This window comes from Coregonus clupeaformis, chromosome 35 (genome assembly GCF_020615455.1).
Source record: "Coregonus clupeaformis isolate EN_2021a chromosome 35, ASM2061545v1, whole genome shotgun sequence".
In the NCBI taxonomy this organism is placed as follows: domain Eukaryota; kingdom Metazoa; phylum Chordata; class Actinopteri; order Salmoniformes; family Salmonidae; genus Coregonus; species Coregonus clupeaformis.
In genome coordinates this window covers 38,083,104-38,099,811 of record NC_059226.1, presented here as the reverse complement: position 1 = coordinate 38,099,811, position 16,708 = coordinate 38,083,104, and the positions used below count along the sequence as shown (strand labels likewise).

The 16,708-nt window shown below is 44.7% G+C and overlaps 1 protein-coding gene across 1 annotated transcript in view; it reads left to right on the top strand.

The window, feature by feature from the left end:
* Positions 1-15,447, top strand: part of LOC121551700 (carbohydrate sulfotransferase 12) — a 62,204-nt gene extending 46,757 nt beyond the window's left edge. The window contains exons 4-6 of the mRNA XM_045211074.1: positions 11,951-12,130; positions 14,219-14,527; positions 14,877-15,447. Coding sequence (XP_045067009.1) covers positions 11,951-12,130; positions 14,219-14,527; positions 14,877-15,113 — 726 coding nt within the window. The 3' untranslated portion in view covers positions 15,114-15,447. The remainder of the gene's footprint in view (positions 1-11,950; positions 12,131-14,218; positions 14,528-14,876) is intronic.
* Positions 15,448-16,708: the final 1,261 nt, after the last annotated feature.

The following is a 16,708-nucleotide window of genomic DNA, read 5'->3' as shown; positions in this document are numbered from 1 at the left end:
TGTTTTTTATCGCACTGCTTTGCTTTATCTTGGCCAGGTCGCAGTTGTAAATGAGAACTTGTTCTCAACTGGCTTACCTGGTTAAATAAAGGTTAAATAAAAAATAAATAAATAAAAATGTTATGGGGCTATTTTTCTTCCACTGGTCCTGGGGCCCTTGTTAAGGTCAACTGCATCATGAACTTTACTCAGCACCGGGACATTTTAGCCCTAAACCTGGTTGCCTCTGCCAGGAAGCTGAAACTTCTTCCAGCAAGACATTAACCCCAAGCACACATCATCCACAAAGACATGGTTCATTGACCAAACAATCGGCATTATGCAATAGCCATCTCAGTCTCCGGACTTGAACCCCATTGAAAAGCTGTGGTTTGAATTGGGCAGTCCATAAGCCCATATGAAGGATATCAAGGATCTGGAAAGATTCTTTATGGAGGAATGAACATTTAAAAAAAGGCTCAGTGCCATTATCCTAGCAAGGTGAGGTATTGAAAGGTATTGAAACAGGGATGCCAATCATTTTGACCCATATATTTTTGAGAGAAACAAAAACAAAGTCTATTTTTCTGAGCAATTGTATTAATATAAAATAATAGCATTTTCCCATTGTTTTGTCATACAATATAGCTCAGCTCTTTTTCCTCTGTTTTCATGTCACCTGACTTTTATATTGATATATATATTCATTATATTATATTGTAGGTAGCGCTTGCAACGGCAGGGTTGTGGGTTCGTTTCCCACGGGGGGCCAGTATGAAAAATGTATGCACTCACTAACTGTAAGTTGCTCTGGATAAGAGCGTCTGCTAAATGACTATAATGTAAATGTAATACTGTACATCTTCCACCTGTATTGTATTTTACAGCATTGTATTGTACTTATGTATTGCAGTGGTCCTGTACGTGGCTCAGGTCATAAGCACCAGCAACACCCACAACCAAAATCAAAAAGACCCCACAGAGAGAGAGAGAGAGAGAGAGAGAGAGAGAGAGAGAGAGAGAGAGAGAGAGAGAGAGAGAGAGAGAGAGAGAGAGAGAGAGAGAGAGAGAGAGAGAGAGAGAGAGAGAGAGAGAGAGAGAGAGAGAGAGAGAAGAGAGAGAGAGGAGAGAGAGAGAGAGAGAGAAAGAGAGAGAGAGAGAGAGAGAGAGAGAGAGAGAGAGAGAGAGAGAGAGAGAGAGAGAGAGAGAGAGAGAGAGAGAGAGAGAGAGAGAGAGAGAGAGAGAGAGTCTTTTTTACAGTATTTTTGTAGACTGCAAATTGACCCTAAGAAGCCCAAACCTATATAATGTTTGACTAAAACAGAATCATTTCAAAACTTGCTTACATTTGTATATGATCACATACTGAATATCTCTCTATTATGCGTGGGAATACTTTGGAACAGATTTCCAAAATTCAAATCACTTGGTGCTGATTTGCTGGTGTTTTTACAGTTTTATTACATTCACATTTACGTCATTTAGCAGACGCTCTTATCCAGAGCGACTTACAGATTGGTGCATTCACCCTATAGCCAGTGGGATAACCACTTTACAATTTTATTTTTATTTTATTTTTTTTGGGGGGTGGGGGGGGGTAGAAGGATTACTTTATCCTATCCCAGGTATTCCTTAAAGAGGTGGGGTTTCAAATGTCTCCGGAAGGTGGTGAGTGACTCCGCTGTCCTGGCGTCGTGAGGGAGCTTGTTCCACCATTGGGGTGCCAGAGCAGCGAACACTTTTGACTGGGCTGAGCAGGAACTATGCTTCCGCAGAGGAAGGGGAGCCAGCAGGCCAGAGGTGGATGAACGCAATGCCCTCGTTTGGGTGTAGGGACTGATCAGAGCCTGAAGGTACGGAGGTGCCGTTCCCCTCACAGCTCCGTAGGCAAGCACCATGGTCTTGTAGCAGATGCGAGCTTCAACTGGAAGCCAGTGGAGTGTGCGGAGGAGCGGGGTGACGTGAGAGAACTTGGGAAGGTTGAACACCAGACGGGCTGCGGCATTCTGGATGAGTTGTAGGGGTTTAATGGCACAGGCAGGGAGCCCAGCCAACAGCGAGTTGCAGTAATCCAGACGGGAGATGACAAGTGCCTGGATTAGGACCTGTGCCGCTTCCTCTCCAAATGTTGTAGAGCATGAACCTACAGGATCGGGTCACCGCCTTGATGTTAGCGGAGAACGACAGGGTGTTGTCCAGGGTCACGCCAAGGCTCTTCTCACTCTGGGAGGAGGACACAACGGAGTTGTCAACCGTGATGGCGAGATCATGGAACGGGCAGTCCTTCCCCGGGAGGAAGAGCAGCTCCGTCTTGCCAGGGTTCAGCTTGAGGTGGTGATCCGTCATCCATACTGATATGTCTGCCAGACATGCAGAGATGCGATTCGCCACCTGGTTATCAGAAGGGGGAAAGGAGAAGATTAGTTGTGTGTCGTCTGCGTAGCAATGATAGGAGAGGCCATGTGAGGATATGACAGAGCCAAGTGACTTGGTGTATAGCGAGAATAGGAGAGGGCCTAGAACTGAGCCCTGGGGGACACCAGTGGTGAGAGCACGTGGTGCGGAGACAGCTTCTCGCCACGCCACTTGGTAGGAGCGACCGGTTAGGTAGGATGCAATCCAAGAGTGAGCCGCGCCGGAGATGCCCAGCTCGGAGAGGGTGGAGAGGAGGATCTGATGGTTCACAGTATCAAAGGCAGCAGACAGGTCTAGAAGGACAAGAGCAGAGGAGAGAGAGTTAGCTTTAGCAGTGCGGAGAGCCTCCGTGACACAGAGAAGAGCATGTCCAACAATTAAAAAAAAAAAGAATTTTTATCAGAAAACTTGGGGGGGCAAATCCAATGACCCTGCCAGTTGGGGAACCCTGGTATAAGGGATGCATTTGATACATACAGTACATCGCTGGTCTTGCCAAAATCAGATTTAAAAAAACAACAACTACTTTGCAGTGAAATCATAATAGTCATCATCATAATAGTGTATGTTTCTACTTTACAGACATACATTTTCATTATGTTGTTTTCTAAATCTGTAGTAGATAATAAGCCAGTTTAAAATCTATAGGTTTACCAAACGGGACAAAAAAAGCAGGCAGATTAAGTAATAGTCAAATGGATTTTAAAGGCCCAGTGGAGTATAAAATGTTAGTTTCCTGTGTTTTATATATATTTCCACACTATGAGGTTGGATTAATACTGTGAAAATAATGGTAATGCCCTTTTAAGAGCTGTTTGAAAAGATCGCCTGATATTTCTGTTTTGGTGGGATGACGTCACATTTACGTCTTTTAGCAGACACTCTTATCCAGAGCGACTTACAGGAGCAATTAGGGTTAAGTGCCTTGCTCAAGGGCACATCAACTGATTTTTCACCTAGTTGGCTCAGGGATTAGAACCAGCAACCTTTTGATTACTGGCACAACGCTCTTAACCGCTAAGATACCTGCCGCCAGCCGGTAAATTAGTTAATAGACCAATAAGAAAGAGAGTTCCAAACCTTTCAAATTCTTGCTTGAGTAATTGCTCTTTGCTAAGAAGCTATTTTTGCTTCGTTTTGACCATTTTAATTTAAAACAATCACAGTAAGGTGCTAAATTATTACCCAGACATGATTTGATATTGAGATAAAAACAGCTGCATTGGACCTTTAACAAATGAAAGTGACACAGTATATATTATCATATTATGTAGCATTCTAACCAGTAGACTTCAGGTAACACTTAAAGAACATGTTTACAGTGGTACCTCATTTAAAAGTTGCGTCATACCGCAGTATAGTGGTATGCTTTGGGGTGTCGCAGTGCTTGCTGTTAATGCTCATTTTAACCACCAGAGGGCATCTTTGAGCACCAACATATTGGAATCAAGTAGGCTAAATCAATTGAAGGCATCAAATTGTTGCTTACTGAAACTCCCAAGTCATCCAGTTGTTATAATACATTTGAAGCTGTTGTCTACCTGCGTGTGGTCAACTATTTCCACACCGTTTCCTGCTGCTTTGAGACAAGCGTGGGGACTCGTCTTGGTAAATCAATCAATGTCAGATTTGTCTTTTTACTGAATCTCCTTTTCGATATTGGTTAGACTATAATTAGTCTGTAGAAATGTTAGCTAAGTTGAGGTGAGTGCTGCTCATGGCAACCGTAAAGTCTGTCTGTAAAGGGTATTAGACAAGAAGAAGGGGAGGGGTGTGCATTAAATACAGTGAGGGAAAAAAGTATTTGATCCCCTCCTGATTTTGTACGTTTGCCCACTGACAAAGAAATGATCAGTCTATAATTTTAATGGTAGGTTTATTTGAATGGTGAGAGTCAGAATAACAACAAAAAAATCCAGAAAAACGCATGTCAAAAATGTTATAAATTGATTTGCATTTTAATGAGGGAAATAAGTATTTGACCCCCTCTCAATCAGAAAGATTTCTGGCTCCCAGGTGTCTTTTTATACAGGTAACAAGCTGAGATTAGGAGCACACTGTTAAAGGGAGTGCTCCTAATCTCAGTTTGTTACCTGTATAAAAGACACCTGTCCACAGAAGCAATCAATCAATCAGATTCCAAACTCTCCACCATGGCCAAGACCAAAGAGCTCTCCAAGGATGTCAGGAACAAGATTGTAGACCTACACAAGGCTGGAATGGGCTACAAGACCATCGCCAAGCAGCTTGGTGAGAAGGTGACAACAGTTGGTGCGATTATTCGCAAATGGAAGAAACACAAAAGAACTGTCAATCTCCCTCGGCCTGGGGCTCCATGCAAGATCTCACCTCGTGGAGTTGCAATGATCATGAGAACGGTGAGGAATCAGCCCAGAACTACACGGGAGGATCTTGTCAATGATCTCAAGGCAGCTGGGACCATAGTCACCAAGAAAACAATTGGTAACACACTACGCCGTGAAGGACTGAAATCCTGCAGCGCCCGCAAGGTCCCCCTGCTCAAGAAAGCACATATACAGGCCCGTCTGAAGTTTGCCAATGAACATCTGAATGATTCAGAGCAGAACTGTGAAAGTGTTGTGGTCAGATGAGACCAAAATCGAGATCTTTGGCATCAACTCAACTCGCCGTGTTTGGAGGAGGAGGAATGCTGCCTATGACCCCAAGAACACCATCCCCACCGTCAAACATGGAGGTGGAAACATTATGCTTTGGTGGTGTTTTTCTGCTAAGGGGACAGGACAACTTCACCGCATCAAAGGGACGATGGACGGGGCCATGTACCATCAAATCTTGGGTGAGAACCTCCTTCCCTCAGCTAGGGCATTGAAAATGGGTCGTGGATGGGTATTCCAGCATGACAATGACCCAAAACACACGGCCAAGGCAACAAAGGAGTGGCTCAAGAAGAAGCACATTAAGGTTCTGGAGTGGCCTAGCCAGTCACCAGACCTTAATCCCATAGAAAATCTGTGGAGGGAGCTGAAGTTGCCAAACGTCAGCCTCGAAACCCTAATGACTTGGAGAAGATCTGCAAAGAGGAGTGGGACAAAATCCCTCCTCAGATGTGTGCAAACCTGGTGGCCAACTACAAGAAACGTCTGACCTCTGTGATTGCCAACAAGGGTTTTGCCACCAAGTACTAAGTAATGTTCAGTAATGCTCACTGTTCAAATAAACCTACCATTAAAATGATCATTTCTTTGTCAGTGGGCAAACAGCAGGGGATCAAATACTTTTTTCCCTCACTGTAAATACTGTACGTATTTAAATTGTTGTTATTTTTTATTTCTAGTGGCTGCCACGCCCCCCAGAGGCCAAATTAGGGGTGGCTCCATATCTCTATATTTTCAGGGTACATAGTACAAGTACTAAGTCATGTTTTGCAGAGGTGTCAAATACTTATTTCCCTCATTAAAATGCAAATCAATTTATAACATTTTTGACATGTATTTTTCTGGATTTTTGTTGTTGTTATTCTGTCTCTCACTGTTCAAATAAACGTACCATTAAAATGATAGACTGATCATGTCTTTGTCAGTGGGCAAACGTACAAAATCAGCAGGGGATCAAATACTTTTTTCCCTCACTGTACATGTTTTTGTATCTTTTATGTATTAAGGATCCCCATTAGTTCCTGCCAAGGCAGCAGCTACTCTGCCTGGGGTTTATTACGGATCCCCATTAGTTCCTGCCAAGGCAGCAGCTACTCTTCCTGGGGTTTATTATGGATCCCCATTAGTTCCTGCCAAGGCAGCAGCTACTCTTCCTGGGGTTTATTATGGATCCCCATTAGTTCCTGCCAAGGCAGCAGCTACTCTTCCTGGGGTTTATTATGGATCACCATTAGTTCCTGCCAAGGCAGCAGCTACTCTTCCTGGGGTTTATTATGGATCCCCATTAGTTCCTGCCAAGGCAGCAGCTACTCTTCCTGGGGTTTATTATGGATCCCCATTAGTTCCTGTCAAGGCAGCAGCTACTCTTCCTGGGGTTTATTATGGATCCCCATTAGTTCCTGCCAAGGCAGCAGCTACTCTTCCTGGGGTTTATTATGGATCCCCATTAGTTCCTGTCAAGACAGCGGCAACTCTGCCTGGGGTTTATTATGGATCACCATTAGTTCCTGCCAAGGCAGCAGCTACTCTTCCTGGGGTTTATTACGGATCCCCATTAGTTCCTGTCAAGACAGCGGCTACTCTTCCTGGGGTTTATTATGGATCCCTATTAGTTCCTGCCGAGGCAGCATTTACTATTTGGGGGGTTTATTATGGATCCCCATTAGTTCCTGCCGAGGCAGCAGCTACTCTTCCTGGGGTTTATTATGGATCCCCATTAGTTCCTGTCAAGACAGCGGCTACTCTTCCTGGGGTTTATTATGGATCCCCATTAGTTCCTGCCAAGGCAGCGGCTACTCTTCCTGGGGTTTATTATGGATCCCCATTAGTTCCTGTCAAGACAGCGGCTACTCTTCCTGGGGTTTATTATGGATCCCCGTTAGTTCCTGCCGAGGCAGCATTGACTCTTTTTGGGGTTTATTACGGATCCCCATTAGTTCCTGCCAAGGCAGCAGCTACTCTTCCTGGGGTTTATTACGGATCCCCATTAGTTCCTGCCAAGGCAGCAGCTACTCTTCCTTAGGCAGTTATATACAATTTCAAATATTACATAACACTTTTTACAACACATTAATTGTGTTCCCTCAGGCCACTAATCTACTACCACATATTTACAATACAACAATCCATGTGTACGTGTGTGTAGAGTGCGTGTCTTATCATGTGTAAGCGTTTCTGTGCCTGTGTGTGTCTCTTCACAGTCCCCGCTGTTCCAGAAGGTGTATTTTTACCTGTTTTTTAAAAATCTGATTCTACTGCTTGCATCAGTTACCAGATGTGGAATAGAGTTCCATGTAGTCATGGCTCTATGTAGGACTGTGCGCCTACCATTGTCTGTTCTGGACTTGGGGACTGTGAAGAGACCTCTGGTGGCATGTCTTGTGGGGTATGCATGGGTGTCTGAGCTGTGTGTTAGTAGTTTAAACAGACAACTCGATGCATTCAGCTTGTCAACACTTCTTACAAAAACAAGTAGTGATGAAGTCAATCTCTCCTCCACTTTGAACAATGAGAGATTTACATGAATATTATTAATGTTAGCTCTCCGTCTACATTTAAGAGCCAGCCATGCTGCCATGTTCTGAGCCAATTGTATTTTCCTAAGTCCGTCTTTGTGGCACCTGACCACACGACTGGACGGTAGTCCAGGTGCGACAAAACTAGTTGTTAAGAAGGTAGAGCAACACTTTATTATGGACAGACTTCTCCCCATCTTAGCTACTGTTGTATCAACATGTTTTGACCATGACAGTTTACAATCCAGGGTTACTCTAAGCAATTTAGTCACCTCAACTTGCTCAATTTACACATTATTCATTACAAGATTTAGTTGAGGTTTAGGGTTTAGTGAATGATTTGTCCCAAATACAATGCTTTTAGTTTTAGAAATATTTAGGACTAACTTATTCCTTGCCACCCATTCTGAAACTAACTGCAGCTCTTTGTTAAGTGTTGCAGTCATTTCACTTGCTGTAGTAGCTGACGTATATAGTGTTGAGTGATCCTCATACATAGACACACTGGCTTTACTCAAAGCCAGTGGCATGTCACTAATTCTTTAAAAAATAAATGGGCCTAGACAGCTGCCCTGAGGAATTCCTGTTTCTACCTGGATTATGTTGGAGAGGCTTCCATTAAAGAACACCCTCTGTGTTCTGTTAGACAGGTAACTCTTTATCCACATTATAGCAGGGGGTGTAAAGCCATAACACATAGGTTTTTCCAGCAGCAGACTATGATCGATAATGTCAAAACCCGCACTGAAGTCTAACAAAACAGCCCCCACAATCTTTTTATCATCAATTTCTCTCAGCCAATCATCAGTCATTTGTGTAAGTGCTGAAAGTCTGTTGTGAAGTTCTTTACTGTAAAATAGCTTTGTATCTGGTCAAACACAATTTTTTCCAAAACTTTACTAAGGGTTGGTAACAGGCTGATTGGTCGTCTATTTAAGGCACTAAAGGGGGCTTTACTATTCTTGGGTAGCGGAATGACTTTTGCTTCCCTCCAGGCCTAAGGGCACACACATTCTAGTAGGCTTAAATTGAAGATATGGCAAATAGGAGTGGCAATATCGTCCGCTATTAACCTCAGTAATTTTCCATCCAAGTTGTCAGACCCCGGTGGCTTGCCATTGTTAATAGGCAACAATAATTGTTTCACCTCTTCCACACTCACTTTACGGAATTCAAAATTACAATGCTTGTCTTTCATAATTATTATACTTGGATGTGTAGTGTCGGCATTTGTTGCTGTCATGTCTTGCCTAAGTTTGCTAATCTTGCCGATGAAAAATCATTATAGTAGTTGGCAATATCAGTGTTTTTTTTTGTTGTTGTTGTTTTTTAGTCATTTAGCTCTTATCCAGAGCGACTTACAGTTAGTGAGTGCATACATTTTCATACGGTTTTGTGATGAATGAGCCATCTGATTCAATAAATGATGGAGCTGAGTTTGCCTTTTTGCCCAAAATGTCATTTAAGGTGCTACAAAGCTTTTAACTATCATTTATATAATTTTCTTTGTTTCATAGTATAGTTTCTTCTTCTTTTTATTCAGTTTAGTCACATGATTTCTGAATTTGCGGTACGTTTGCCAATCGGTTGTGCAGCCAGACTTATTTGTCATTCCTTTTGCCTCATCCCTCTCAAACATAAAAAACAGGGATTTAACAGTTTTTACAGTCATATTCTTAATGGGTGCATGCTTCTTAGTAACTGGAATAAACAATTTCATAAATGTGTCAAGTGCAGTGTCTGTTTGCTCCTCATTACACACCACGGACCAGCAAATATTCTTTACATCAACAACATAGGAATCACTTCAAAACGTATTGTATGACCTCTTATACACTATATTAGGCCCAGCCTTTGGAACTTTGGTTTTCCTAGATATGGCTACTATATTGTGATCACTACAGCTGATGGATTTGGATACTGCTTTCAAGCACATTTCTGCAGCATTAGTAAAGATGTGATCAATATATGTTGATGATTTCATTCCTGTGCTGTTTGTAACTACCCTGGTAGGTTGACTGATAACCTACCAGGGTAGGGCTCCCGAGTGGTGCAGCGGTCTAAGGCACTGCATCTCAGTGCTTGATGCGTCACTACAGACGCCCTGGTTCGATTCCAGGCTGTATCACAACCGGCCGTGATTGGGAGTGCCATAGGGCAGCGCACAATTGGCCCAGCGTCGTCCGGGTTTGGCCGGTGTAGGCCGTCATTGTAAATAAGAATTAGTTCTTAACTGACTTGCCTAGTTAAATAAAAATATTTAAAAAAATAAAATACAATTAAAACCTGAACCAGGTTGCAGGCACTGGGTACAGTTTGAAGCTTTTTCTTGAGTGGGCAGCTTGATGGAAGCCAGTCAATATTAAGGTCACCCAGAAAATATACCTCTCTGTTGATATCACATACATTATCTCTCTATTGATATCACATGGGGCGGCGCACAATTGGCCCAGCGTCGTCCAGGGTAGGGGAGGGAATGGCCGGCAGGGGATGTAGCTCAGTTGGTAGAGCATGGCGTTTGCAACGCCAGGGTTGTGGGTTCGATAAAATAATGTATGCGCTAACTGTAAGTCGCTCTGGATAAGAGTGTCTGCTAAATGACTAAAATGTAATGTAAAATGAGATATACAGTGGGGGAAAAAAGTATTTAGTCAGCGACCAATTGTGCAAGTTCTCCCACTTAAAAAGATGAGAGAGGCCTGTAATTTTCATCATAGGTACACGTCAACTATGACAGACAAAATGAAGAAAAAAAATCCAGAAAATCACATTGTAGGATTTTTTATGAATTTATTTGCAAATTATGGTGGAAAATAAGTATTTGGTCACCTACAATCAAGCAAGATTTCTGGCTCTCACAGACCTGTAACTTCTTCTTTAAGAGGCTCCTCTGTCCTCCACTCGTTACCTGTATTAATGGCACCTGTTTGAACTTGTTATCAGTATAAAAGACACCTGTCCACAACCTCAAACAGTCACACTCCAAACTCCACTATGGCCAAGACCAAAGAGCTGTCAAAGGACACCAGAAACAAAATTGTAGACCTGCACCAGGCTGGGAAGACTGAATCTGCAATAGGTAAGCAGCTTGGTTTGAAGAAATCAACTGTGGGAGCAATTATTAGGAAATGGAAGACATACAAGACCACTGATAATCTCCCTCGATCTGGGGCTCCACGCAAGATCTCACCCCGTGGGGTCAAAATGATCACAAGAACGGTGAGCAAAAATCCCACAACCACACGGGGGGACCTAGTGAATGACCTGCAGAGAGCTGGGACCAAAGTAACAAAGCCTACCATCAGTAACACAATACGCCGCCAGGGACTCAAATCCTGCAGTGCCAGACGTGTCCCCCTGCTTAAGCCAGTACATGTCCAGGCCCGTCTGAAGTTTGCTAGAGTGCATTTGGATGATCCAGAAGAGGATTGGGAGAATGTCATATGGTCAGATGAAACCAAAATAGAACTTTTTGGTAAAAACTCAACTCGTCGTGTTTGGAGGACAAAGAATGCTGAGTTGCATCCAAAGAACAGTATACCTACTGTGAAGCATGGGGGTGGAAACATCATGCTTTGGGGCTGTTTTTCTGCAAAGGGACCAGGACGACTGATCCGTGTAAAGGAAAGAATGAATGGGGCCATGTATCGTGAGATTTTGAGTGAAAACCTCCTTCCATCAGCAAGGGCATTGAAGATGAAACGTGGCTGGGTCTTTCAGCATGACAATGATCCCAAACACACCGCCCGGGCAACGAAGGAGTGGCTTCGTAAGAAGCATTTCAAGGTCCTGGAGTGGCCTAGCCAGTCTCCAGATCTCAACCCCATAGAAAATCTTTGGAGGGAGTTGAAAGTCCATGTTGCCCAGCGACAGCCCCAAAACATCGCTGCTCTAGAGGAGATCTGCATGGAGGAATGGGCCAAAATACCAGCAACCGTGTGTGAAAACCTTGTGAAGACTTACAGAAAACGTTTGACCTGTGTCATTGCCAACAAAGGGTATATAACAAATTATTGAGAAACTTTTGTTATTGACCAAATACTTATTTTCCACCATAATTTGCAAATAAATTCATAAAAAATCCTACAATGTGATTTTCTGGATTTTATTCTTCTCATTTTGTCTGTCATAGTTGACGTGTACCTATGATGAAAATTACAGGCCTCTCATCTTTTTAAGTGGGAGAACTTGCACAATTGGTGGCTGACTAAATACTTTTTTCCCCCACTGTATGTAGTGGTGTAATAATGTTATATGATGTACTGTTTTATATTTTGTTTTATATGTAATGTAAATGCTTTAATATGTTTGGACCCCAGGAAGAGTAGCTGCTGCCTTGGCAGCAGCTAATGGAGATCCCTAATAAATACCAACAAAAAAAATATATCTATATTTTGACTGTAGGTGGCGTGTAGTAACTGGAAGAGAATCATGATCGTGCTCAGTGAGAGTCTGCTCCAGGAGGGAGTTCCGTACAGGGACCCTCTGGCGGTTCCTCAGGAGATGGTCCACAACAGCAGCCTCCACTTCACCTTCAACAAGTTCTGGAAACGCTACGGGAAGTTCTCACGACACCTGATGAAGGTCAGTTCACCTCTTACCTCTTAACACTAACCCTGATGTTGGTCAGTTCACAGCTGACACTGACCCCGATGATGTTCAGTTCACAGCTGACACTAACCCTGATGATGTTCAGTTCACAGCTGACACTAACCCCGATGATGTTCAGTTCACAGCTGACACTAACCCTGATGATGTTCAGTTCACAGCTGACACTAACCCCAATGATGTTCAGTTCACAGCTGACACTAACCCCGATGATGTTCAGTTCACAGCTGACACTAACCCCGATGATGTTCAGTTCACAGCTGACACTAACCCCGATGATGTTCAGTTCACAGCTGACACTGATCCTGATGATTGTCAGTTCACAGCTGACACTAACCCTGATGATTGTCAGTTCACAGCTCTTTACATTTGGTTGAATGTATTACATAAAGGTGAAAGTGATGTATACTGTGTATTGGGAAAGTATTCAGACCCCTTGACTTTAAGGGTTAGGGTTTAGCCTTATTCCCCATAATGACAAAGCAACAACTGGTTTTTAGACAATTGTGCACATTTATTAATAATATTTATTATAAAGTATTCAGACCCTTTACTCAGTACTTTGTTGAAGCCCTTTCGGCAGCGATTACAGCCTCGAGTCTTCTTGGGTATGACGCTACAAGCTTGGCACATCTGTATTTGGGGAGTTTCTCCCATTCTTCTCTGCAGATCCTCTCAATCTCTGTCAGGTTGGATGAGGAGCGTCGCTGCAAAGCTATTTTCAGGTCTCTCCAGAGATGTTCGATCAGGTTCAAGTCCGGGCTCTGGCTGGGCCACTCAAGGACATTCAGAGACTTGTCCCGAAGCCTCTCCTGCGTTGTCTTGGCTGTGTGCTTAGGGTCGTTGTCCTGTTGGAAGGTGATCCTTCGCCCCAGTCTGAGGTTCTGAGCGCTCTGGAGCAGGTTTTCATCAAGGATCTCTCTGTACTTTGCTCAGTTCACCTTTTCCTCGATCCTGACTAGTCTCCCAGTCCCTGCCGCTAAAAAACATCCCCACAGCATGATGCTGCCACCACCATGCTTCACCGTAGGGATGGTGCCAGGTTTCCTCCAGACGTGACGCTTGGCATTCAGCCCAAAGAGTTCAATCTTGGTTTCATCAGACCAGAGAATATTGTTTCTCATGGTCTGAGAGTCTTTAGGTGCCTTTTGGCAAACTCCAAGCGGGCTGTCGTGCCTTTTACTGAGGAGTGGCTTCTGTCTGGCCACTCTACCATAAAGGCCTGATTGGTGGAGTGCTGCAGAGATGGTTGTCCTTCTGGAAGGTTCTCCCATCTCCACAGAGGAACTCTGGAGCTCTGTCAGAGTGACCATCGGGTTCTTGGTCACCTCCCTAACCAAAGGCCCTTCTCCCCCGATTGCTCAGTTTGGCCGGGCGGCCAGCTCTAGGAAGATTCTTGGTGGTTCCAAACTTCTTCCATTTAAGAATGATGGAGGCCACTGTGTTCTTGGGGACCTTCAACGCTGCAGACATTTTTTGGTACCCTTCCCCAGATCTGTGCCTCGACACAATCCTGTCTCGGAGCTGTACGGACAATTCCTTCGACCTCATGGCTTGGTTTTTGCTCTGACATGCACTGTCAACTGTGGGACCTTATATAGACAGGTGTGTGCCTTTCCAAATCATGTCCAATGAATTGAATTTACCACAGGTGGACTCCAATCTAGATGTAGAAACATCTCAAGGATGATCAATGGAAACAGGATGCACCTGAGCTCAATTTTCGAGTCTCATAGCAAAGGGTCTGAATACTCATGTAAATAAGGTCTTTCAGTTTTTTATGTTTTATACATTTGCAAAAAATAAATAAAAACCTGTTTTCACTTTGTCATTATGGGGTATTGTGTGTAGATTGATTAAGGATTAAAAAATTAATAAGAATAAGGCTGTAACTAAACAACATGTGGCTACTTTCCGAATGCACTGTCAGTAAAACCCTAACCCTAACCCTAACCCAAACCCTAACCCTAACCCTAACCCTAACCCAACAGGTGGCTACTTTCCGAATGCACTGTATATTTGTTGTGAAGGTGGTTTAATAAAGGTGGTTTGTTTGTTTTCAAGGTGAAGCTCCAGAAGTACACCAAGTTCCTGTTTGTCAGAGATCCGTTCGTCCGCCTCATCTCAGCGTATCGGAACAAGTTTGAGCAGCCCAACGAGGACTTCTACCAGAGATTCGCTCTGCTCATGCTCCGTCGCTATGGTAACCACTCTGAACCCCCCGTGGCGGTGGGCGATGCGTTTCCTGCGGGAATCCGCCCCTCCTTCTCAGAGTTCGTCCAATACCTACTGGACCCCCAAACGGAGAGCGACGCCCCCTTCAACGAGCACTGGAGACAGGTGTACCGGCTCTGCCACCCCTGTCAAATACAGGTAATAAATGAAAATGCTATATTATTATCCAATGTCTAAGAAGAAGTATTATAACCCTAACCCTAACCCAGAACATTAATAGACAAGAACGGCTCAAGGACAGGACTACATACATTTTTAAAATGGCACACGTAGCCTACATATCAATACATGCACACAAACTATCTAGGTCAAATAGGGGAGAGGCGTTGTGCCGTGAGGTGCTGCTTTATCTGGTTTTTTAAACCAGGTTTGATGTTAATTTGAGCAGTTTGAGATGGAACGGATACTGTTAAAAAAGGGTTAGGGTTAGGGTTAGTCAAGCTAGGCTAGTTGTTAGGGTTAACTTTCTCTCCGTCTCTCCCCCCAGTATGACTTTGTGGGCCAGCTGGAGACGGTTGAGGAGGATGCTGAACAGCTGCTGAGGGTTTTGAAGGTGGACAACGTGGTAGACTTCCCTTCCTCTCACAGGAACCACACGGCCAGCAGCTGGCAGGAGGACTGGTTCAGCAGGGTTCCCCTAGTGGCCAGGAGGGAACTCTACAGGCTGTATGAACCAGACTTCAGACTGTTTGGCTACTCCAGGCCAGACTCACTGCTAGACTGACTGACTCCAACTACACTCTTAGGGTTAGGGTTAGGACTGGTTCAGCAGGGTTCCCCTAGTGGCCAGGAGGGAACTCTACAGGCTGTACGAACCAGACTTCAGACTGTTTGGCTACTCCAGGCCAGACTCACTGCTAGACTGACTGACTCCAACTACACTCTTAGGGTTAGGGTTAGGACTGGTTCAGCAGGGTTCCCCTAGTGGCCAGGAGGGAACTCTACAGGCTGTATGAACCAGACTTCAGACTGTTTGGCTACTCCAGGCCAGACTCACTGCTAGACTGACTGACTCCAACTACACTCTTAGGGTTAGGGTTAGGACTGGTTCAGCAGGGGTTCCCCTAGTGGCCAGGAGGGAACTCTACAGGCTGTATGAACCAGACTTCAGACTGTTTGGCTACTCCAGGCCAGACTCACTGCTAGACTGACTGACTCCAACTACACTCTTAGGGTTAGGGTTAGGACTGGTTCAGCAGGGTTCCCCTAGTGGCCAGGAGGGAACTCTACAGGCTGTATGAACCAGACTTCAGACTGTTTGGCTACTCCAGGCCAGACTCACTGCTAGACTGACTGACTCCAACTACACTCTTAGGGTTAGGGTTAGGACTGGTTCAGCAGGGTTCCCCTAGTGGCCAGGAGGGAACTCTACAGGCTGTATGAACCAGACTTCAGACTGTTTGGCTACTCCAGGCCAGACTCACTGCTAGACTGACTGACTCCAACTACACTCTTAGGGTTAGGGTTAGGACTGGTTCAGCAGGGTTCCCCTAGTGGCCAGGAGGGAACTCTACAGGCTGTACGAACCAGACTTCAGACTGTTTGGCTACTCCAGGCCAGACTCACTGCTAGACTGACTGACTCCAACTACACTCTTAGGGTTAGGGTTAGGACTGGTTCAGCAGGGTTCCCCTAGTGGCCAGGAGGGAACTCTACAGGCTGTACGAACCAGACTTCAGACTGTTTGGCTACTCCAGGCCAGACTCACTGCTAGACTGACTGACTCCAACTACACTCTTAGGGTTAGGGTTAGGACTGGTTCAGCAGGGTTCCCCTAGTGGCCAGGAGGGAACTCTACAGGCTGTATGAACCAGACTTCAGACTGTTTGGCTACTCCAGGCCAGACTCACTGCTAGACTGACTGACTCCAACTACACTCTTAGGGTTAGGGTTAGGACTGGTTCAGCAGGGTTCCCCTAGTGGCCAGGAGGGAACTCTACAGGCTGTATGAACCAGACTTCAGACTGTTTGGCTACTCCAGGCCAGACTCACTGCTAGACTGACTGACTCCAACTACACTCTTAGGGTTAGGGTTAGGACTGGTTCAGCAGGGTTCCCTAGTGGCCAGGAGGGAACTCTACAGGCTGTATGAACCAGACTTCAGACTGTTTGGCTACTCCAGGCCAGACTCACTGCTAGACTGACTGACTCCAACTACACTCTTAGGGTTAGGGGTTAGGACTGGTTCAGCAGGGGTTCCCCTAGTGGCCAGGAGGGAACTCTACAGGCTGTATGAACCAGACTTCAGACTGTTTGGCTACTCCAGGCCAGACTCACTGCTAGACTGACTGACTCCAACTACACTCTTAGGGTTAGGGT